The sequence below is a fragment of the Rhipicephalus sanguineus genome, chromosome 10 (assembly GCF_013339695.2).
Source record: "Rhipicephalus sanguineus isolate Rsan-2018 chromosome 10, BIME_Rsan_1.4, whole genome shotgun sequence".
Classification (NCBI taxonomy): domain Eukaryota; kingdom Metazoa; phylum Arthropoda; class Arachnida; order Ixodida; family Ixodidae; genus Rhipicephalus; species Rhipicephalus sanguineus.
In genome coordinates, this window is record NC_051185.1 from 145967869 (window position 1) to 145993136 (window position 25268).

Sequence of the window (25268 nt, forward strand, 5' to 3'; positions counted from 1 at the left end):
ATAATTTGTTTACACTATCGATAGTTTCAAATAAACTATCGATGCTATCGATAGTCAGTTTACCGATAGTTCTGCATCACTAGAGGGAAGGCAACGGCGAAGTGCAGCGGCATATCTCATGGTTCCAGCAGATGCTGCGGTGGCTCAGGAATTTCCAGCAACTACTGAATTTCCTTGCGGATGACTTCAGCTGCTGATGACACTTGAGGATGTGACGAGATAAACCCCTGCTGATGACGCTTGAGGATGTAACGAGATAAATCCCTCTTTTTTATACCGCCACACAGTTGCTATAAATTGTCTTCTGCAGATTGCTGGAACAGACTGTTTGAACTTCGGTGCTTTCTGAAATGAAGCGGTGACTGAATTGTTGGGTGTGCATTTGCAGTGTCTTCTCAACTATCATTACCCTAGTTAAAAATTTTCCTATAGTCATGGGTGGATTCGTTATCAGTCTGGTGAACAGGTCTTGCGTCACATCATGCATGAGAAAACAAACATTCATCTCCAGTGACATATGGGGGTTGGTGTGGAAAAGACGGGACACCTCTTCAGTAAAGATAGCAACATTTGGAACTTGATCTGCATTTGGAACTTGATCAGAACAATGGCCTACTCTCTTTGGACAACAGTAGCGAGCATCGATAAAGAGTTGCTCTGAATGGAAGATGTCCCACATTGTTAAAACTGACTCCCGATTCTCAAACCATGCCCTCACGGTATCCTTCAAAATGTATAGTTGACACAACTTGCCTGTTCTTGTCTGGTTGAGGTCCTCTAGAGGTTGAGGTCTTCTGGGAGCAACTCTAGAATCTCGAGGCTGGTTCTATGGTCCAGGGTGACAATGGCATTTTCGGCATGGCTCGTGCTTGGGTCATGGCTCTATAGTTGGGCATCTGCTAGACGAGTATGGAAGCACCTCTACCAGCTGTCACGCAGTTTACGTTGACGGAAACAATGTCTCGCAGATGCCACAGACGATCACACACAGACAAGTGAGCCCCTGTTGCTGTAACACGACACCATCATGCAGATGCAGGGTCAGTCAGCTCTGCTACCATCGGCAAGGAAGAGGGGCAAAGGTCCGGGCAGGCGGAGTTACTCAATTGACCTCTTCTGGCAGTTTTGACGGCACCAACTCGCTTGCGCGTCGCCTGATTTCATGGAGTGAAATGCCACTGTAATTTTTGCTGGGGCTGACACGCTACCCCTTGACCTCAGCATTTCGAAAGGAAATGTTCAAGGTGATCGAGTGAGATGTGTTCATGTTTGCCTGGGCGACCAGACACCATGTTAGCTAACTCAATTACTACGTGAATGTTTGCTCCGCCAACCTGTGTTGTTCTTCTTGACTCCCAAGCGCCTCCTTCCCAATGCCTCATCTTCTTTCTCCTTCTATCATTTGCCTCTAGATGTAGCTTTCCACAATGCTGATTTGACAGATGGGGCATGTACACTTGCATGCATGCCCTATCTAGCATACATGTATGTTTGCGTGACAGGAAGGGCACATACACTTTGTTAATGTCTAGATGGTGTAGCTTTGCGTGGACACACTCTGCAATGCCAATTTGACAGATGGGGCATGTACACTTGCACGTAAACGTGGCAGTCCCTTTAGGTATTGCTAAGAAGAGCACAGGCCAAAGCCTACAAGTGCCTCCTCCACAACACTTTGTCTCCTTTCTGCTTCTCGACCTTGTGCATTGCTTTGCACGGACACATTCCATGACACTGTTTTGACGGCTAGGGCAGGTATGCTTGTGCATATGAAGTGCCCGACACTATGGGCAACGGAAGTGCAATGCAGGTCTTCTGTTCCTCGTGGCCACAAACAGTCATGTGTCTCAACATCACCCACTCTTCTGTACAGTACAGTCCACTGTTAAAAGAAAGACTCGAATGAGCACCTTTCATATTGCTGGCCCCCAAACTGCAAGTCGACGTAGCAACATTGTTCGTGCACTAAATGAGTCTGTCGAAAGGAGTCAGAACTACCAACCACCAGTAGTCTTGTGCAAATCTATGCCACTATGCTTTTGCAAGAGAGTGAAATACGGTTGTGGCCCGACGCAAGTGTTTTCTTTAACAGTGGTTCGGTCTGTACATTCCACACCAGTGACATGAAAGCGAGATGCGCCTGAGAAACCCAGCAATGCTGCGTAACCATCCTACTTGTCCACTGCGACATGCTCAGCCTCAACAACCCAAGAATTTTTGCCTTGTTCACCCCGACACAGACACAACATGGACTTCCCTATGAACGCTACACATAATTGCGCTCATATGCCCAATATTTTTTTCCTCTTCACGTCATTCATTGTATATTATATGATTTCAAACACACTATGTGTAAGGGGGGAAGCCTCTATAGCGATATGACAATCTTGTGCAGTGAACCTCAGCTCGAGAGCACTAGAGACCAGTGGACCTGTGTGGTGGGCCTTTTGCTGGCTAATCAAAGATGTCAAACAGCCTCCCATATATTGCTCCATCCTTTTTTAACGGCCATCAAGGCACCCCGTAAAGTAGGAAGAATTGTGTGCTATTCAGCAAGATGCATGGCTAAAATTGTCTGCACATGCTTTTGCTCTGCAAGTTGTCCACTTCCGGCCCAAGCCTGCTGACTGTGGCTGTTTGTGCATGTGGTGGGATAATGAGGCATGTTCACTGCTACTAAGCTACTGGCACATTTCATGTTCCCTAGTAGTGCACAGTGATAGTTTAACATTCTACTGTTACACACTAGACAACAACAGCGCGATTCTCAAGCTCAACATATGTACATGTGAAGTATATGTCATTTTTTAGAGTTAATATTACATTTTGTAAAATAAGTATATACATTTATGCAACTTAAAGAGGCCTTGCAACACTTTTTGAACATGGTGAATGCTGCCGATTGGTAGTCGAGCCTCTTGCGAAAGCACGAGCCAAATGTTATAGCACCGCAAGCGGCAAGGAATTCACAATTATTTTTCAAAGAACACTCGAAATCGTGCACTCTTTCTCTCGGCAAATTCCGTGATAAATTAGTCCAACTACGTCATAGGCTGAGGGACACAGCCATTGGCTGATATAAGCATTCGTGTGCTGCATAGTTATGGTGGCATACCCACACGGTGCGCTATGATGCTAGGATTACACTCTATAGAATCACGCTATCGCGCGCATGATCACGCCGAAAGTGAAAAGAAAGAAATTAGCCAAGCTTGCACGAAGCCACGCAAGGCTTGAAACAGTGAAACTGGATGATTCTGAAGACTAATACAGCTGCTTTTAGGTTGTTTCTAGGCCTTAGCTAGGTGATGCAGGTTGTTTCTAGGCTGCTTCTAGGTCATTGCTAGGCTGTAGCTAGGGGACGTTATGTTGTTTCTACGTTTATTCTCAGCGCAGAGAGGTTCAAGTTAAACCACAGACCGTCACAGACATGACACGGATGTCCAAACTCCAGAGACAGAAACTCGCGCTGAAACCGAGCGTTCACACCTCTCATAGATCTAAGGGCACGCCGTTGTTGGCGTAGGCCTTCCATCACTTCGGCGTCTTCTCGCAGCCGCCGTTGCCTTTCCCGTTCCCCAGTATTCTCTCGTTGTACGTACTCGGGGTCTTTGGCTCGCCGCCGTCGCTCCGCAGCCATCTGTTGTAGGGCTAACTGTTGCCTTCTTCATTTTTAGTGGACCAGTGGTGAATAGTGGGATTCACTCAATTTCTGTGGCACATACCCATTTATGATGATGATTGTTTTTTGGTTCATCGGACATGATGCGCACCGATGCAGCTTTTTGCCCCTTTGTCATCACCCCCTGCCTCCATGTAGCTTTCAGTGTGTTAGTTGAGATGAAAGAAGATAAAAGAGAATGTGCGTAAAGCATGCAACCAATCCCAGTAACTCCGCTCATACTTTGCAGATTCGAAAAATTTTTGCGGCAATCGATTCGTGAGGAGATCAACTCTAATAGTACGGCCATGCGATGATCATTTGAAGGAGTGTGGTAGGGCCCTTTTAAAGACAAGACTTCATGTGAATACTGGAGGTATACGTCAGAGGAACTGTTATTCGATGTTCTATTGGGAAAGTACATTTTGGTCCTTGCGTCTCGTGGTCCTTGCAGAAGTAAATTTTTTTTCAAGAAAATTTCGCATGTTGTGCGACCACCTTATAACTTGAGCATAACTAAAATATTGTTAGTAGCCTCAATATTTGAAAAAAAAAAGAAAAACTTGCATCATGCGCAAATTGTGCAACTTATCCGAGGCTTTTCCATGTGGCTATATGAATATATTTGAGAGTAATATCTTGAATCTGGTTTGTGTTTTTGCACTCTACAGGGTTGCTACTTACCAGCAATGCGTAGAGATGGAGGGCCATTGTGGGGTCATTCAGTGAGATTGAGAAGCCTTTTGTGTTCTTAGCCTAACACTCAAACACAACTAAGTGATCAGACTAAATTTTTCAAAAACCTGTGCAATAGGCTGTTGGGGATAACAAAACATAGGGCTTCAAATCAATTCACCATCGCAGCTTTCTTGATGAGCTTCAGAAACATGGTATGTATGTGCTTGTGCATTCTGCCTTTGTCGATATGCATTGTGGTGATCGAGAACGCCTTCCCCCATATGGCATCTCTTCTCCCAGCTAGAGCGTTGTGACGGCCCTGCGTGGCTTGATTGTTGGGAACCACTGTTAAATGGCAGCATGGAGTCTATAGCCTAGATGCTGGGCCTTCTTGTCCGGTGCAAGCCATACTTCTTCGTCCCTGGCGTCAAAACATCCTGGGGACGCATGTCGTGCTAGCATTCGTCACTGTGTCACGCCCGTACTCATTGGCCGCCATTGACAACTCCCAGTCCCCCTCTCCACTTTGAGCTCGCTGCTCTCTAGTGTTTGGTCGCCGCGGGCAGATGCTTTCAGGCCTGCAACGAAAGGTTCACGCACTGCCTTGGCAGGCGACTTCGTTCGAGCGCTCAGTGGTCCCGTTTGTGTAATAGCCGTAGCGCTGCAAGCACGCGTGCTCTACCGGTCTTGCGGAGTTAGCCAGTGCGGTGCACAATCCCATGATTGTCGCACTGTGCTGCATCTTGGGTTAACAAACCCGTGTTTCTTGGCAACCTGCCTCGAGTAACTTTTCTGTGTTGTGTCGGAGAGTCGACGAACCCGGCCGTAGCGTCTTTGTGTGCTGTGGTAGTGGAGCGCCGTCGCGTCCCTTCCCGGTCATGCTAGAAGGGTAAGCTTTGTGCAAACCTATCTCCACAGCATCTACCGCAGCTAAAGGATAACTTTGTGCTCGGCGACAAAATGCGACAGCCAGCTGTAGTTAACTGTTCGTTTAGGCAGTGCAACCATGGCCCTTTCAGCACGTCGTCATAAACTTCAAAAAATGAACAAAGAAAATCCAGGCCCAATTTCTTAACCCTGCAGTACTAGGATTATCATTGACAAACCGGAATATTTCTCTGGTGTCATGGCGGAGGATACTACAATATATCCAGTCTGGTGAGTGGTACACCGACTGAAATTGTTGTTGGTCGGCATGGACCGGACCCATGCCTACAAGAGAAGCCAGGATCTGTGCGTAGCCCTTGAACTTGTTTGAACGGGGTAAAGGGTGCTTGAATTTAAACTTAAAGTACTTTATCATTGCATCTTTACAACGTTAATGCATCTAGTTTTTCTGTTTCACCAACCCATGTGTCAGCATTGCAACTAGACCATTACACTGCTCATTTCTGCTGCCACTGTGTATTACTTTCATTATGGCACTGCAGCCACCTTATCATGCAAACTATCTAAGAATGGAAGGGGGCTAATATGATAGCTTTGTTTGAAAAATAAAGTGTTCCACAATAAAAGAAACACCTTATATACCTGTTTGCTTAGAGGAAGCTTTGTCAAGAACCACGACAAATAACGTTAAACTAATTGCTCACAGGGAATCCTGACGATGAGAAGGAACCTTACAAAAGAATGCAAATACAGTGGAGAGCATACAGCAAGCATTCCCAAATTATGATCTGCACCTTACTGTTATCCTTAAGGAAAAAAAAAAAAAAAAAGAGTACAAGCACTGCTTTTTGGCAGTTATCACGTACGAAGCAGGAATTTGGACACTAATGAAATGTGAGCATAAAATAAGGACTGTGTAGTGAGTGATGAATGGACAAGGTTATGTGTAACATTAACAGAAAGGAGACAGAGGTGTGATATAGAAATGAGTGGTTGATATCCTAGTTGACATTAAGAGACTAATAACCGATATTTCGTTAGAGTGATGGAATAGGGCTTAAGGGAATGAGAGTGTAGCGAGGAGCATACAAAATTCGGTTGTGTAACGAAGTTAGAAAATTTGCAGGCACAACTTGGAATCGGCTTGCCCTAGACAGGCGTAAATGGAAATTGCTGGGAAAAGCTGTTGTTCTGGAGTGGACGAAAAAATAGGCTGACGATGAATCCACTGTTAGGTAACCTGGTCTTTACTTGGGGTACGTTTGGCTGGTCTCTATACCACACTACGATGGGACTGCAACGATGGAGAGCCTGCTTTTGGATTAAAGGTAGAGGAAGTGCAACCAACCCGAATGCACGGCCAACTGCCAGAGGAACTAATCGAAGTGGTCCCTGTCTTTTTTTTTTGCCCTTGTTTTCTTCCGCGCAGTTTACCCAGACCTAGGCCAGATTACCAGGCAGCCACAGCAAGATATATGTTGGCATTCCTTTTTGTAAATAAACAAGGCCGACAAAGGCATTGTTGCTGTAGACAACACGCTGCCAACGAAAGCTGCAGATGCCATGCGACCATAACTCTGCCAGATGTCAGTCACACTCCCAGGTCAAGCACTAAAGTGCCTCCGAGCATTTCGCGCTGGAGCGTAGTGTTCATGACAGAACCAGTAAAGTGTGTCCAAGCTACTCAATTTTGTCATGAAAAATGTACCGTTAGTATCCCTTCTAATGATGGTATTTCTGTTCTCTACACATAAAACAACAAATGCAATTTTTTCTCATGCAAGAAAAATGAATGGGAAATCTTTCATAAGGATCTTGATTCTTTGCATGCTAAACTCGATGTCATATCAAGTTGCAGATGCTTGTTTATTTGTGTGTGTTTGCAGAAACCTATCGAAAGAACAAACAATACAAAAAAAAGCATGAGTTTAAAATGAGCAGAACTTTAAACGATAGACTCGTTTAATTAATATCTGGGGTTTAATGTCCCAAAACCACGATATGATTATGACAGACGCCGTAGTGGAGGGCTCCGGAAATTTCGACCACCTGGGGTTCTTTAACGTGCACCTAAATCTAAGTACACGGGCCTCAACATTTTCGCCTACGATAGACTCGTGTACAAATACCAGTAATGTCAAGCACATTCCCCATGCAAGAATTTAAAATGTGGAAGCTTCCTTTGTAAAATGAGCCCCGCACAATGCTTTAAACTGTTTGCTTGGCATGGCTACCAAGTCTTCTGGCACGCTTGGCTCGTTGAAATCAAGTGCCCTAACCTTCAACCTTGGAGTGTGATTAAAGACCTGGCAGAGTTCTGGTCACGTCCTCTTGCTGCGGTTTCCGTTGGTGGCATGGCACAACGCGTGGCAGTGCCTCAGTGCCCGTGCGCTTCCTTTTTGGGCCTGCACTTGCTCTGATGAGTGGCAGCAGAATCGGCTTGCACGTGCCTTTTCTGGCTCTCATTAACAGTGGGCTCTGCATAATTGCAATCAAAATCAGAGCAATTTAGAAAGTGTAGGGGACACAATATCAGTGGCACTCTGGCTTTTGGTGTGCGAAACGTACCGTACTCGGCAATTAAAACTGAATATTTGGAGCGCATGACTGCAGGTAGCGAGGGTGAAGGTGAGGGCGAGGGGAACTGTGACGCACAGTGACTGCATCCGGTTAACAGTTGTTGACCGGATGCAGTTGGTGCCTGTGGAGCGTTGAAATCTTTTGTCACGCCCGCTTGCCGGCTTCAGCCGCTTCGCGAGGCGCGGCCTGCAAGCGCTATGTTTTGAAGCCATGGCAAACAGAACTTCGCCAGTGCCATCAAGAACCACGGACACAATGGCTATCGGATGCAGTCACCATGTGTCACGAATGCTCTCGCCCTCGCCATCCCCCTCGCCACCAGCACGCTCCGAGCATCCCGTTTCAATCGCCGAGCACTGTACAAGCCTTAAGCTCACTGAATCGCAAGATCCACTTTTCTTACAGCCTCAAAATGAGCCTTAGGGGTGGAAAACAGTATTGTGGCAAAGTGCTGACCTGATATAGAATGCCACTTAGATTGTAAAATGGGGATTAGCCAATGCAGCTTCAGCCAGAGTGTAGAACTGAGCCCAAACCGAAAAGAGTATCACATATCATATCTGTTTGGAACAAAGTGGTTAAAAATTTAACCCAACCTCAATGTGTTTGATTACTTCAAAATGATGTACGCTGCTGTAGCCTTGACTCAACAAGCACTGCACTCTACCCTAGATGCACCCATAAGATACCGTTCTATCATTAATTTCAACATTTGCACACTGGATGTAATCCTGCCATGTCACATCTGGTAAACATATACCAAATTACGTAAAAAGTTTTGTTGCCAAACGAACTCTACGAAATTTTCCATTTCATTTCAGTCTATATTAGATGGTCGTTTTTCCCTAACATTCCTAATTGAGCCGGATCGAAAATTTCGCTGTTCAAATATCCAGATTATTGGACTGTTTTAGCATAGCACGTTTAACTCAATCGGTGCGCGCAATGTGTCGAAGACTAAGTTTAGTGAGCCACACCAGTTCTGTTTTATTTTTCCGAACAGGAACAAAATTAAGTGCGTAGAACCTAAACTCTTTTCGGTCCGACACCCTGGTTTCAGCCATGTTTGAGCGTTACGTAAGTGCATTGCCAGTCGGAATGCTCGAAAATACATCCTCGCTAACTTCTACGTCAAGAATGTGGCTGTGAATGATCCTCGAAAAGAAAACGTGTGCATAGTTACCTCGTCTGATTTTTCCTCCCCTTCATCTTTTCCACGTTCTATCCGTGTAGCCGTTTCCCACTCGCGCAGATGCTATGCCAGGATACGAACCACCTCACTGTTAAATGAAAAGGCAGTGGTCTGTTCTTGACCTCTAAGCTCTACTGACAGTTATAAAGCAAAATACTTGCCTGCTGCACAGCTCGCTGTTTGCGCTCTGTGGAGGATGGCGAGGACGTTCATCAGATGTGTAATGCCTCTCCGCTTCCTTTCCCAAGCCCTCCCCAATAGTGTGCATGCGCTTCTGTACCATCTTTTCCTATTTGCACTTGCAAAAAAAGTTACAGCGACGTTTCACTCCATGAATGCGGAGGATGCGCAAACGAATGGGTGACATCCCCTTGCACATTGCCCGTAGAATGTCTCTTTATGCTAAGCACGATAGCTTTGTTGTCCTCAATGTTTCAAGGGAGTGCATGGAGCATAGTATCAGTTTTTACAGACATGTTCAACACCAACCCCGAAATGCCGTATTGACCACAATTGTAGATAAGCTGCCTAATTTGCATAAATGGTATCCGGGGGGGGGATATCAGCCACTCCACAACTAAGTTGAGCTTGGGCAAGTGAGGTGACTTGGAGCAGAAATACGTTTCCATTGGAAGTTGAGAAAGACTGGACCTGACCTTTCTGAAGAGAGCCCTGGCAGGTGCAGCAAATGCTGATGGTTGGTACGTCAGCCATGGGAAACTCTTGCTCCATCACGAGAACCCAGATCTTGTAGAGGGAAACGATGTCTTGCAGATGCCACAGACAAACACAGGGCAACGAGCCTCTGTCAATGTAATGCAACACCGCTGTGCAGATGCATGGTCAATCAGCCTCGCTACCACCATAGAGAAAGAAGGCGAAAGGTCTGGGTAGGCAGACATGCTCAGTTGACCTCCTCTGGCACCCGTTGCCTGTGTGTCGCCCCCGAGATCACGAAGTGTAATGTCCCTATGATTTTTGCTGGCAGTGGAGGCGAGATGAGGGCTGAATCGCTACCCCTCGACCCCAGCATTGTGAAAGAAAATGCTCGGGGCATTTGTGTAAGATGTATTAGTGTTGGCCTGTGCAACCAGACACCAGGCTAGTCAATATTAATTAGTGCGTGAATGTTTTCTCCACCTACACACATAGTTCTTGGCTCCAGCAGTACCCACTTTTTGGCTGGTTGGTGCATGTTTAGTGTCAATAGCAAACTTGGCACCAGTCCTGTCTCTGTGTTCCTTTGTGTTCCTGCATGGTCACGTTTTTGGTGTCAAGTTTACTATTGATACTAGTTCTTGGTTCACGGGCATTTCCTCCGCAACGCTTCGTCTTTCATCTCCACTTTGCCTCTACATGGCACTGCTTTGCATAAATGCACTTCACGACACCGATATCACAGATGGAGCACGTACACTTGTGCGTGATAACTTTTTGAAGTGTGGAGAGACAGCCAGATGTAGCAACGGCATTTCCTGTATCCTTGACCCTTCCCTGACAACTGCTTTCAGAAATGGCTGCCTTCTAACGCTCTTCTTGAGGTTTACTATACGTACACAAAAGCTTCAGCAGAACAGTAGCGAAGAGCTTGAAAACCAGTTTTGTGGTACCAGTCCATCCCATTCTTTCCATAAACTTTCCTCGAGCAACACCTGCCGTCTCATATTCACTGAAAAGACTTCTTGCTTCTTCTTCTCTCTCTGATAACAATCCTCCAAGATTGACATTCGATCAAAGGTGCTAGACGGCAAAAGAGGTTGCGACTACAGGATGGGTAGGACAGGCTAACGTATAATTTCTTGTTAGCTAGAATAACTAATGACTGTGTATGTGTGTGTGACCGTTCACTCCGGAATACCCTTTCTCTGTGTAAACGATCACCCAAATGGCTAGCATCTCACAGGCCGTCGTGTGACTCCGCAATGTCAAACGTGAGGCATAACAGAAGAAACTTTGAAAGCCACAGGTGAGAGCGAGAAATGCTTTTTGCGTTTTTTTGCAGTGAAACATATCTGACCTGCATGTTCAAGGCAGCACCGTCGATAGATCAGAATTGTGTTCTCAACATTTTTAAAAAGTGATTCATGAACGACGACAAAGCTTTATAAGCAAGACCTTGCATTCTTTGGCAGTACTTAGGTATTACTTTCGAGCTCTTAGTGGCGATTCACCATTTAGGCTGCGTTGCCTGCCGCTATTCACCATTGTTGCTGTGCACACTCATAGCTGAACTTTAGCGTGAATGCTGTAAAACGTGATGTGTGAAATCAATATTACACTTTAGTTGCTAAAAACGCTGCACAAATTGTTGTCTACGTGTGTGACGTTTACGAAAAGTAACATTTATTTTTTAGCCATCGATAGTTATTTGTCAGAGCAAGAAAACTGGAGATTTTATCCAGGTTGTGTTGCCGATTCATGCTAACCCTGTTTCCAGGCCACACTCCTTGAGCATGTTCTCAGTAGTCTGTAGTACCAGTGCCTTACCAACATTTGGTTGGCCCGATTGGGATAGCCCATATTGCAAACGTTTCCAAATGACTACATAGTTCTTATACACGGTGCAAGTAGACATTACTACGTTATTTTTCTTAGCGGCACATTATTTATGCCCTATGGTAATTTATTTGTCATTAGGTAGCACACAGTGTGACAACAAAAAAAAAGAAAGCAATTGCACTAAAATTTTAATGCGAGAGCATTGCTTGGCACATTGTGTAAGCCTGCTGTTACCAGAAAGCTGTAGCAGAAATACAGCGCAGAAATTGTCATATTTAGTTGGAAGAATACAGTCCATGGTGAGAATTCGAGCCTCTACTCAGACGCTACTGATACTGCTCTGTAGCTGAGCGGTGACGATGCCATTGTGGTTTGGCTCTGCGTGGTGGCTGATTCACTGGATGGCGCTGCGGCCACTCACTCTGCCTCATGTGTTGCTGGAATGCAACACGCTTCACTTACCACACTCAGCAACAATTACTGCTCTTACATTTACACATCATAACAATCATAGGTGCCTCCAGTTTTTACTCTGAAGAAACAGACTACATCGAAATGGGTAGCTGTGAGGACTGCCCATATAATGAGTGTCACATATATTAACAATAACAGCAAACACCATGATCAGTGTGCTCACAAAACTGAAGAAGCTAACATCTAGAAAAAGCACGTTTATTGGGCAGTTTAACTGCCCAATAAAGAGATTGCTTTTGTTTGTTTGCGAATGTGCAACATTCATTATGTGTGCAACACACACCTAACAGTCTTTCAAGTATCACCTGCTTTTTCTGCATAAAAATGTCGCACGAGAGATTGTCGCTAATTTAGTCCTCTTTCTTTTGTTATCACTCTGTGTGCTGACGAACAATAGTTTTCAACTTTCCATTCTTCAACAGTGATTGAATACTTTACACTGTGAGCTCCTCAGTCAAAACGCACTGTGGTCAAGGCATGTGCACATAGTTGGAATTCCAAGACAATGAGCAGTTCGGATGATGAGTCAGAAGAAATGCCACGAGATGCACTGATGCTTTTGTTTGATCTTGCAGAGCATAAGTAAGGGTTTCTGGAAAAATAAAACTGCTAGTCAAACAGAAATGCACGTCAAAGAGTGTGCAGATGGATATTTCAGAATGGCAAATTAACTTGGAGCAGCCGATAATCAGACATACGCCTATAGCACTGAAGAATCATGAAGACACTTACTTTTATTTATTGATCCTTTTAGAGTTTGTCGTTTATTTAAAATCTCTTACCAAGACTGCTGCTGATACAACGAAGAGCTCTTTCTTTGGTGAAATGCCTTTAGGGAATTGCCCAAGTGAAGTGTTGCCAAATAACAATGGAAGAGTATAATTATAATCTAATGAACTTGCATCTTGTCTCAGATGTTATGTACATGCAACTACAAACGTCTGCGCACTAGCGAAAACATTCGGGCACTGCTGCAGAAGTACTACTCCTGGCGAGACTCATTCCACCCAAAGCTTAATGGACAGCCCTTGCTAAAGGAATAACAAAGGCAAGTACTGAATCTATCTAGATTGTCAAACTGCCCTTCTAAGAATTCTGCATGACATTCTTTAATGTCCAAATCATCCTTCGCTATAAAATGGCAACTCAACAGCTTGCACAATTCCTCTGCAGTTTCAAGTCACCTGAAAATAATGAAGTCTGTTACTATGCCGCACCTTTGATCTCAGAGGCCATGCTCTGCCGGTTGCTACCGCTCGCTTTCAATTGGCGGCTCACAGACAGAGGGTGCCGCAACCCTACGAAAAGTTCCAACAGACCAATGTGAAAAGGTTGCACAGGCGACTTGTACGGCAAAAACTTGCATTAAATAATTTAGAAGAGTTTGGATTCGAGCTCGTTGGTACAGATCCATCATAAAAACACAGCGCTAATTTAAACATGGACGAGGCAGCGCCCGTCCTCGTATGCTGTTCCTTTGTCCATGTTTAAATTAGCGCTGCGTTTTTTATGTCGAATTAAATAGTCCTTTCTATTGTAATGCGCAATCCAACAGACCTTTCAGTTGTTGATGGAAGAAATTTCGATTACAGCAACATGTTACATCACTGAAGTATGTGCCATATTTTCAGTGCCGACACCAACACCGGTCTACATTTGCACCATTTTCTTTTATGAAACCTTGGAACTCTGTACAAGCGAAAATTTCGATATGTTGGGCCAGAGTGCTGCTTTATCTCCTTAATGTTTGCCTTCACAATCCCTTTAATGTTCACAAGAGACCAAAATTTATATTCTTAAAGGACTACTGACACAAAATTTTGAAGACGAGCTAACTTGTGAGAGAGATCTGTGTGAACACAAACGTACAAACTGTACAAAATTATGCACAAAATATTCACAGCAAATACACCTCGGAACATATTTAAAGCCAATTTTAAAGTGCCTGCCGCACCACTTAGTGCAAAGTGGAGCACCTTATGATATCGATCATTTTGGTTCTAAGGTAAACAATCAACAATCACCTAAGACATGAGCTTGCAATAGCCTTCATGCTGCTTGCATGTTCTCTATGCCGCAGTTGTCCATGCGGTGCTCACGTGCCCGTGTTTCTGCCCGTAACATTTTCGTGTGTCAAAAAACTGTATTTACAAAACTACCAACCTGGTCCCGCCTCTCAGCACTCACTAAAAATAAAACTGCAAATGAGCACTATAAAAATGTCTCCAAACAATTAACTGCCGAATGCTCGAGAAAAAGAGGTAATCGGGCGTGATACATAGGTCATAAGATACCTACTGCAACAGAAAAACAAGATGCAATACTTTTGTGTCAGCACTCCTTTAAAAGTAACTTTACCGGTACGTATGCATCCATCATGCATACCCAAGGCACACAGTGACATAGTGAAGGAGCACAGAACAGTTTTTTATGTTCTTGTTTGCCAGTGAAATGCTCACTTTGAGTCTAGAAGATCTGCTCCTCCAATGTCATTGCAAATTTCTTATGCCCAGCCCCATATTCAAGCGTTAAGCTTCCCAAAAATGACAACAACTGTTTGTGGACAGCATGATAATGAGTTCTTTATTGTACTGAACAATGATTTGTCATGAAATACTACAGTGGAATTATACGGAGAGGGATAAGCAGGGGGAAGCCAGTTGTAGCAATTTACAGTGGGGGTTTGCACGATTAGGGAAACACAAGAACTAAACGCAGAGCACTCATCCAGTTTGGGTATTTTTAATCAAACTCAGTCATCCACACACCCCCAGAAAGTTATTAATCATTTGACGATGAAACCTCCTAGAGAATAGCTGGTTGAGAATAACTTTCTCGTTTTCTGTTTTTTTTTTTTTTACAGTAGTAGCACCACCTTTCGCTCGATGCAAAATGTGGCACGATGCAAACTGAAACTATGCAGAAATGATACAGGCATTCTCAAAAAGCGTTGCACACATGCACGCACCCTGCAATGACCCATATCCCAAAACTGCGAGGACTGCAGTGTATGCCTGACGAGCTATTTTGTACGCGTTCTGTGACAGAACGGAACGAAACGCCACGAGAGGACGAGAGAGAGCTGCATGGAAGTGGTTGAGGCTCGTCTGGCGGTCAGACGTGAGAATAGCAACCGGAAAAGGCAGTGCCGTCATTCATTTTGGCAAAGGACAGGCGAGGACACCGTTCTGTCCGACAGAACGCATGCAGAACGGTCTCCAGACGACTTGGATTGGATCGAAACAGAAGCGCTGGGGCCGGAGAATCAAACTTGCCTGCTTTGTGTATGGCTTACTCCTATCCCGCACCGATAGTTTGCAAAAATAGCAACATAGCCCCCCCCCCCCACCTCCAACCGAATGATTCGTCTAATTGCGACACCACCTAGCATCGACTCAAGGCACGAGCGCAAATACATTGTTGAAGTCATCGCACTCTTCTAATTCAAGCTTTGAAAAACAATGCCTGCCAATACTGATGTTCAGCTATAATAATTCTATGTCTTCATGCATTGAAAACATTTCAATTCCCTCAGCTCACCTGTTCACTGTGTGCTCCCTCTCGTCCTCTCGTGACATTTCGTTCCGTTCTGTCACAGAACGCATACAAAATAGCTCCCCTATCGCACAAACTGCTATATCACAAGCTTTTTCATAGCATTTGCTACTGTGAGCATCGCACTTCTCACATTGGGTTTGTTTTCAAAGGAAAGCATGAACACGAAAGAAAATCATCACAGCGAAGTTGTTCTCCCAGAGATTTTTTTGTGTCCACCCTGTGTGTGTATAGTATGATCAAAAAGCCATTGGCAAAGGGGTTTCGCTTTTGACGGTGGCTAGTTGGGACAACTCGCACAGTGCTCACGTTTCGACAATGCGAGGCAATCCTGTGCAAATGCAGAAAACACTGCCAAACAAATGCGACGATGACACCTTTCCTCAAAAGCGAGAAGCATTTCGGTCGGCGTATATTTCTTTTTATTGGTGTACGTGTGCTCGTCTTGTAAACAGTGTTCAGCAGAAATGTCACAGTGCGTTTCACAGTGGTACTCCTGAGCAAGCGACTTTGCTGACACAATGAAAGCTGATGAGAGAAAGAGAGAGTAGCCAAGGCCGTCCAACATAAATGCCATAAATGTACAAAGTAAATTGTGAACTTGAATGGGGACATTTCTATAGGGGGAAATGCCGTGATATTTTCAAGGAAGAAAAAAAAGAAAAATATGAGACAATAAGCACTGACTTGATGAAAAAACAGCCATGCTATTATGTACAACTTTGTACAATGATCTCCTTTTTCCCCATGTTGCCTCGGGCCTTCTTCTCTCTCTCGTTTTGGTATTGTACGTGCGGAGATATATAAAAAAATTTATTGGGCTGAAATAGCGCGCAAGAGCACAATACTGCTTTCCGAAGTGTTGCACCAATTATACTAGCCAATAAGACACCGACTGTGGCGATAACTATTCCTCGGTGCCTAGGGTAAGTCAACAACGCAATACTAAAACTGCACTACATAAAGCCCTGTAGCCAGTTGCAGCGCAATCTTTTTAGCTTGCAAACACATGCTCACGGAAGGCATTCAAATGACAGCCAGAAACATATTGTCGTTGGAACTCCGTACAACCCCACTTCACTGAGGTGGAACAAAAAAATCGTGCACCTTTTCACAGAGTCGGTGCACAAGACAAGAATAAAACACGTATGTAGTCACTTAACTACTATTCGTAAAGTCAGTACGAGTGAGGAGCTACGATTAATAGAAAGTTTCACGACTTTCATGCCCCACCATTTTTCTGTAAGCGTCCAGAAGAGGTGAACACATTCCTGCAGCGTAACTGAAAAATCTAAAAAGACGGGCTGTTCAATTTGCCAGCATTCCATTGAAAACATTTTGTGCTCCACACAAGCAAATTAAACTTTTTTTTTTTTTAGCCAGGACCCACGAAAGTTGAAAGTTCCATTTCACGGTCGACATCAACTTCATCACAAAAGATGCAGTCTTGTTTGCATCAAACACATCATGGAACTGTAATAGTGGCTGTCAGGTCTCACTACATTTACACATCTTATGAAATAAAACCTTTTTAGCAGCAGATCATTCCCATTCCCCAAACTGCATGTGGCCCGTGAGTGAACACTGACAGCATAGTGAACACTGGTCATGAATTCACAATGTCTCATTAGCATACACGGAAGTCCATGGTTGGACCGCGTACAAAACTGCTATGGACAAATTAATGCAGCACCCGATGCTTTACACACCATGCATGATACAACCTCACAATGACAATTCAAAAATGCGTGTTACAGAAAAAAAAAAAACCCAGATTTTAAACAGAAAACAAACAACAGTCCCATCTCTCGCCAACCAAATCAACGTTTGTAAGCCTCAGTGCCGGTTGTTAGCCACCATTAAAACCTTGGCAAACAGTTCAGAAAAAAGAAAAAGAAACAAGAAATGAGCAATGGTCCCCCTCCCCCATTTATATCTGCTCACCATTTTGAGATTGGCACCTGACAAAGGTCACCAAATAGGCCCCCAGAAAACATGTATGCCTAGGGCCATCATTTCCTGTGCGTTCTAAGGGCAGAGTCACAGCAGAAGGAGGGAGTGGAGCTTTTTTTTTTTTTTGCTGCAACGTCTGTCTTCGATAAATACATGTTGAAGATCTCGGAGCGAAAGAGCCAAGGCAACACCGAAAAAAGTGCGAGGCATGTGCAGCCTTTCACACTGCTCAGCTTTGGCCCACAATAAGGGCTGCCGATTTATCCTCCTTCACTTCGTGCTGCACGGCGTTCTCGCCGACTCCCTTCTTGCGCCGCTGCCGGCGTCGCGGCGAGGGCAACTTGCCCGCCTCGTCAAGCTCGGCTTCGTTCTCAGACGTTAACGATCGACCCCTCTTGCGGGAAGGCGACGGTGTCTGCGGTTTCTCCATGCCATCCGCATCTTCGTCGTCGGGGATCTTGGTGTAACTGTGTTCGATCAGGTGTGGGCTCATCTCATACAGCCTCAGCTCTCGCTGCGTCATCTCCAACGTCGCAGCCTCGTCGACGGCCACGTCGTCCTCCTCATCCTCGTCCGGTACAGACGGAATGTCGATGGGCGGGGGCAGCGGAATTTCGTATGGATCCACCGGTTTCTCAGTCTTGCTCGCTAGTTTTGCGCGTGCGGCCTCTCTGATCTGCTTTTCACTAGGGAACTGTGACTCTGGTTCTGTGCCGGACAGTCTGTCGTCGCTTTTGCTGCTCTTTTCATCGTGCTTTGCATCCGGAGACTGCACCTTGGCGCCCCGCCTGGATTGTCGTTCAGAGTCGTGCTTTGCACCAGGAGACAGCGCCTTCTCAGTCTTGTTGCTCTTTCTTGGTTGTCGTTCGCCGTCACGCTTCGTGTCTGGCGACAGCGGCTTGTCTGCCTTGGCAGCTCTTCGGGACTGCCTCTCAGTGTCGTGCCTGGTGTCTGGAGAGAGTGCCTTCTCGGTGTCGACGTGCTTCCTCGACTGCCGCTCCGCTTGTCGCTTGCTTTTTTCCCGCACTGGCTTTGCTTCGGCTTCACCCTTTTCTGCAACCTTATCTTTTTCACGCTCTTTTTTACTTTTCTTAGGTGATGCTGGTATCTCAGGAGTATCGGCTGATTTGGGAACAGCCTCTTCTGATTCTAATGCCGTGTCCTGCTTATCCTTCTCCGCATCATTTTCAAGTGTTGCTTTGGGACTTCCTTCAGCATCCTTCTTTTGTTCACTGTCCTTTCTGGATCGCTTTGCTATTCGGTTAACAACATCTTCTTCTTTCAGCCTCTTCGTTCTTTGTTTCTCCTTAGGCTTCGCCTCTGACTTGCCCTCCGACTGAGACTTCGACTCGGCCTTGGGGCGGGTCGTGGCTTTAGATTGGACATGTGCTTCACCAAGAGGCTCGGACTTCGACAGGCCATCGGGTTCTGGCTGGGCTTTGCACTCGGCCTCAGGCTCTAGCTCGCCTTCGACCTTGGATGGAGCTTCAGACTCTGGCTGAACGTCAGGCTCAGGTTGATCTTCGAATTCGGGCTGCGCTTCTGGCTCAGCTTTGGAATCAGACTGGCTGCCAGACTGAGCCTGGGCTTCTGAGTCAGCCCCACCTTCAGAGTGCGCTTCAGGCTTATCTGCGGCTTCCAACTCCGGCTGCGGTACGGACACAGCCTTCACTTTGGACTTAGACTTGGGCTCAGCATCATTCTGACCTTCAGGCTTGGAAGGCATCTTGTCCTTCGTCTGAGCTTTGCCCTTCTGGTGACCTTTGACCTTGGGAGTCTGCACTTTTGCTTTTGGTTGGGATTCAGACTCGTGTTTGGTCTCAACCTTCGATTCCAGCTCTGCCTTGGTCTTAGAAGATTTGCCCTCCGCTTTCTTGATCTTCTTTCCCTCATGCTTTTCTTTTGCCTGCTCTTTCTTGGGCTCATCTGGTGGTGGAGGAACTTTGGTATCGGCTGCTTTGATGGCAGCCACATCATCTTCTAAACTGTCTTTCAACTCGGCCTTTTTCTTCTCCTCGGGTATTGCTTTTGGCTTCACTACCGGCTTTCGTTCCAGCCGGTCAAACTCCTTGAAGAGCATGTCCTCTACTTCCACTACTTTTCGCTTCCGTATCCGGCTTTCAGGCTTCTGTGGAGCTTCTTTTTTCACAGGCACCGCTTTATCGGGCTTCTTTGCCGGGGTCTCTTCCTTTTCCTTCTTCTTTTTCTTTTTTGTTGAGGCCTTGTCCACGGCATTTTCCTTGTTCTTCTTCGGGACAGGCTCGCTCTTGGGTGTGCTGTCTCCTCCTGAAACAGCGCCGGAATCCACTTCCGGCGTGCTGAGTCCCGTCTCTACCTGCTTCTTCTCGTCCGCTGCTTCCTGTGGCGCTTGATCATCGCCTTTGACCGGAATCGGGCTTTCCGAACCATCGTCAGTCCCGCCCCCCACATCCCCGCTATCAACCTTATTCTCAGAGTAGTTTTTCAATATTCGCTTTTTTGGGGAAGTGAAATTGAGTCTGACCATTAACTTACGACCAGTTCGAGGTGCTGGTGAAGACACTGGCTTGGCCCCGGAAGAAGACACCTTCTTTTCGGGGGCAGCCTTCTTCACCGACTGCGTCTTCTTTTCCACTGGCGTCTTTTTCTCGGCAGGCGGCTTAGTCTCAGACTTCGGCTTCTTGTTGGATTTCGGCTTCTTCTCGGGTGACACTTTCTTCTCCCGCTTGGCCGGAGTCGGTGTCACCGGCTTCCGTGCCGACGGTGGCGGAGGCAGCCCGGCCGACTTGGCCTTGGACTGCTCCCCCTTGACAGTGAAGTCAAAGTCCGACACGGTAAGCGTGCTGTTCACCTCCTCCAAATAGGCCGCCAACTCGTTCCGTGAGCGGAACTTCTTGCCCTGCGGGCTAATATGAAAAGGAAGCAACAAGCAGACAAACATTAGACAGTGCAGAAAAAGTGGCTCTCTACAGAACAGCTTTCACAGGTCCCACGAAAAACACATTGGTTACTCCCATTCGTTCCTGTGTGTCATTACAAAAAAGTAGGGACAAAAGCATATGAAGGGGCTCTACATCTTTGTTAGAACTGTTTGATGAACACAATGACGCCTTGAAAGCACTCAGAAAGTAATACAAAAAAATACAGCAACAACGACAACACACTGATAATTATGTCATGTAGTCGTGACGATAAAAGAGTTGGCCAGCTGGGATGTCAAAGGCGAAACCCTTTATCAGGCAAACTTGCGCCCAGAAAATGAAAAGTCAAACAACAAGCAATACACGCTGTACACCGATCCATGACGGAATGTGTTGTCTTTTATACATCAGTTATCCAATAAACTTGACAAGTTGCGTCCTGCGCATAATCTTAACCGAACAGTCTGAAACAATTATGAAGCTTCCCAAACATTGTTGCGCGGCCTGCGCTGAGCAGTGCTAACAGTTTCATTTGTGGGTGAAGCCCGATCAGATCAAAATAAAGAAATAGGGGTGCGTGGCAATTACAATACTCCATAATGTGACATTTGAGTGCAGCTGCTTAGGTGTATTGAGACTGCAATCTATAAGGCAAAGAATTGGACAGAGATGCAGAAACATTCAGGTTGCGACAATGATTTTCTGGCTCGCTGGCGTGAATTTTTACATATTCGTGTTGGCATCATTGAGCCTCTACTTGGGCAGCTTGCTTCGCAACAGCGGCAGACGAAGAACTTTCACCAATTGCATTGCACATTCTAAAAAGAATGCTGTGAGCAGCGTGGTTGGCATAGAAAATGTAGTCTGCAAACGGCCCCTGCCACTTAAGGGGCCCTGCAACACTTTTCAAACATAGTGAGAAAATGCTGCTGGTAGGAAGTTGAGGCTCCTGTGAACCTGTGAGCGAAATATGATAGCCCTATATATCGCAAAGAATTTACATTATACTGCAAGAACAGTTAGAAATCGTTCAGTCTTCTCAATGCGAATTTCGTGATAGACTGGCCTGTCTATGTCATTGGCGGAAAGACATGGCCATTTGCTGATTTGAGCATTCTTGTGCTGCATGGTTATTGTGGCTTTCACGGGGTACTGCCACACACCCGTGCCGCACACTAGAGTGTGTAGCCCTTTAGAATTACACTAGCTGAAAATGTGCTACCACATTCAAAGAAAAAGAAAAAGAGAGTGGTCAAGATCATGACGAGTGCTGATGTAGCTTCTTGCCCCTTTGTCATCTACCGCCCCTTTCCATAGCTTTCAGGGCGTTGATTGGGATGAAAGGAGAGAAAACGCTTAAGCATGAAACAAATTTCCATAACTTCGTGAGCACCTTACGGATTCGAAAACTTTTTTGCGGCAATCGATTCCGGAGGCAATTTTCAGAAAACGAGAAAGGTGTTTTGTACACCTCAAAGCCGCAAAGGCAAGAGAGGTTACGCTGTTGGTTCCTGCTTTTGTCTGAGGAGGTTAGCACCTTTGAATCTTATCCCTTGATGTATCCCTTCACTACCACCCAGAGGTCGAAATTTAGTTGTGGCGTTGCAGTTATGCACGAATCTACAGCAAATGCTAGCGGAGTTACATGTGTCTGCTCGTTTCGTGCTTTTCTTCACTACGCTGCATTCGTCGCCTCGTCTGTCCACCTCTCTGAGTGCCCTTCCTCAGCGTCCGAGGTGGCGTTGGGCAAAAACGCAAGGAGCAGGCGCATCTGCTAGCAGAAAACAGCTTCTTGTTCACCCACTGACAGCGTCTGCTGCTCGCGACGTCATCTAATCGGACAGGTGACGTCATGACGGCTGTCACAGATAGTGGAAAGGCATGGAGAGGAGCATGCGAGCGTCTGTTGGCAGTTTAGGGGCCCTTCAGAGTGAAACGCGACTGCGTAATCGGACCCCGTTTTCATCACCTTCTCATTTGCTTGCCATGCTTCGCTCCTCGGCGGACACGTCAACCGTGCTGTGAGGGTAGGAACATCTGTGTGCGCGACATTGGGCGTTCTAAATTCTCCTAGGGATCCTACTGCCAGTACAGCAGCAAAGTACCAACATGCGCCTGTAAGGTAATACATGCACCTACGTAGCTCCATTCTTCATTGATGCTGTAGCTGATGCTGATGATGAATTATGGCTAAGCCCTATGTAATTGGCTCGCACCTTTCAACCACCTATTCGTGATGCAATTCCCATGGTGCAATGCCTGGTGCAGTTCTACACTTCTGCCATGCAATACTATGTTTGTTATTGTGACTCCTCGTCTGACATTACAACCGTATAGGGTTCTTTTACAGCGGAGCTGTTAGAACCTAGCTATTACCGTATTTACTCGAATCTAAGCTAATGTTTTTTTTTTTAAAAAATGATGTGCGAAAGTGGGGGGGGGGGGGGTCTGCTTAGATTCTAGTAACATGATTTGACCGCAGCCGCCACCTACCTAAAGGCCTGGCCGCGCTAGCGGCATGGCGGCTCACCATGCGCCGATCTCAGGCTACGGTATTTAAATGGCTCTGCATGCGCGTCCGCGGCTCATTTTCGCGACATCCTACAGTAGCTGCATGGTGACGAGGTCGCTCAGGCTCGGCGGCAGAGTGGTGGTCCCCATGGCTACCCAGGCCAACCGCGTCGTCTGCTTCATACTGTCCATTGCATTGTTCCGAAATCTCGCACTCCCACATTCATGCAGCAAGGGTCGTTGAACCGGCGAGATTTCACGCCGGCAAAGGCAGGCAAAGGTGGATCGACTCACGTGATTATGGCGCCTGCGAATGCCACGCACTTTGACACCCTCCTGTCGTGCGATGTGGAGGTGGAAGAGGCGCGAGCGTGGAGTCGGTCAGTTTTCTGCCGATAAAATGGTGTTTTCTTTTTTTAATTCGGCCTGCATTCGAGGTAAGTTTTTTTTTTTTTTCTGGCTTTGCAAATTTTGGGGGTCGGCCTGCATTCGAGGGCGGCCTAGATTCGAGTAAATACGGGAGCTCCACTGCGTTGTGCTCAGCTTCGCCGAGCTGGGGGAGTGTGGATGCGAGGTGGAGAGGAGTGAGGCAGGTGGTACTAGTACAGCGGTGCTTACAGGGAAAGAAGGAGCGGCACGGCAGGCACACGTGGTGTGATGGGATTGCTCTCCAATAAAACCTGTGCGCTCGTTTCTGCGGACCTCTTTATCGCAATGGAAAAAGAAGAGACGGGGCACCTGCTTAGCCCTCTTTCTCGCAGTGGAAAAATAAGTGATGTGACGGTTGCTTAGCAATGGCTAAGACTACTGTCAGGACTCCCGAGGAAGAAGCCGCTCGACTGCAGAGCCGTCGAGAAGCTAATTGTGAGCGGATGCGGTGAAAGCAATCCGATCCTGAAGCATGAGCTAGGGATGCTGAAACCAAGCCCCGCAAAAGAGAAGATCCCAAGTTTAGATTGAGGGAAGCTGAGAGTTCGTGTAGGTGAAGAAATGAGGATCCGGAGGTTCGTGAACGTGGCCACTTGACCAGTGGAGCTGTGGGAAGCCCAGAAACAGTTAGAATAAGTGTGGTTTGGTACTACTTTACTGGGCTTCCCCCAGTCTTTGGTGTTTGCAATAGCAGAGCCACGCATAATCTTTTTTTCGACAAAGTTTCAAACACTAGCATTCCTATATGGTGGACCACTTAACTGCCACATTGAATTCCTGGGTTCAATTCCAGCTGTATGCTCTGTCACTACACCACTTTGTGTAAGCGTATAGACAATTTCAGTTTAAAGCAGCAGCACTATGTGCTTTGTCATGTTGCTTAATGAAAACAACTTATTTACAGCCTCCTTCTCTTTCATCCTGAAAGTGGTTTACTTTTTTAGTAGGATTTGCCTTCTGCGATGCATTGTGGCATCGCTGCACGGTGGCCGCGAGAAACAATCTGACAGGTGCCACTGCGGGCCTCGACTGCATTGCTCGATGGAGGCCAGACGCCCATCTTGCCAGAGGCCCTTGTGCTTAGAATTAGGTGGACGTGAAAGAACACCAGGTGGTCGAAATATCCGGAGCCCTCCACTGTGGCGTCTCTCATAATGATATCATGGTTTTGGGACGTTAATCCCCACAATTATTATATGTCTTATTGTAATTTTTGTTATGGTGTTCTAATGTTGGAGGGTTTCCCTTTGACAGCCGAAAAGTGAGCCTCTGTGCATTCATTGCTGAAACATATATAAATACGGTACATAATGGAAATGCAAGACGGAGGTAGACTGCCAGAAGAAAAGTGTCGACCCTTACTCTGAACCATGATGAAGATTCGTCATTGAACATGTATACTGCAGTAACTTTAGAAGGTGAAAACAGATGGGTGGAAGTTGATGAGGAAGTAAGAACCTGGGTGCACAAGTCGAAGGCAACACAAAATCAACAGAAGAGAGAAGGGTTTCACAGTGTACAACAGTTTGTGTGTGTGCTTAAAGGCTCCTCCATAGCTTGAACAGCAGCCCGCCTCGTAACGTTCCCATGAGTGCAAGTAGCACCTGTATATGTTTTAAGTATACCCCTGTTGCCTCAGACCCACTGCTTTTCTACAATTTCCTGTCTACGCTTCTTTTTCTGAGGGAGTAAATGATTGCAGACAGCCCACTGCTATTAATCAAAGGGATGTGCACATTTTTCACGGCAACCAGCAACCATGCACAAAAGCATTCGAAAACAGTGGACACCAATAATAAGTAGCCCCTGTGGACTAAATGATGAGACTTGTGTGCATGGCCTGCACACCTAAATAACGTGCAGGCTTGTGTGCATGGCCGTGTGTAATTGTCCTCAACCACTAATGGCTGTACATGCACAGTTTGGTGTCAAAAAAGGCTTATTAACT

The 25268-nt window shown here is 46.1% G+C and overlaps 1 protein-coding gene across 1 annotated transcript in view; it reads right to left on the bottom strand.

Annotated features, from left to right (window-relative positions):
• LOC119406802 (protein piccolo) overlaps window positions 1-25268 on the bottom strand; it is a 62407-nt gene that overhangs the window by 23797 nt on the left and 13342 nt on the right. The window contains exons 4-5 of the mRNA XM_037673536.1: window positions 17715-20365; window positions 13190-13270 (exon numbers count right to left, since the gene is read on the bottom strand). Coding sequence (XP_037529464.1) covers window positions 13190-13270; window positions 17715-20365 — 2732 coding nt within the window. The remainder of the gene's footprint in view (window positions 1-13189; window positions 13271-17714; window positions 20366-25268) is intronic.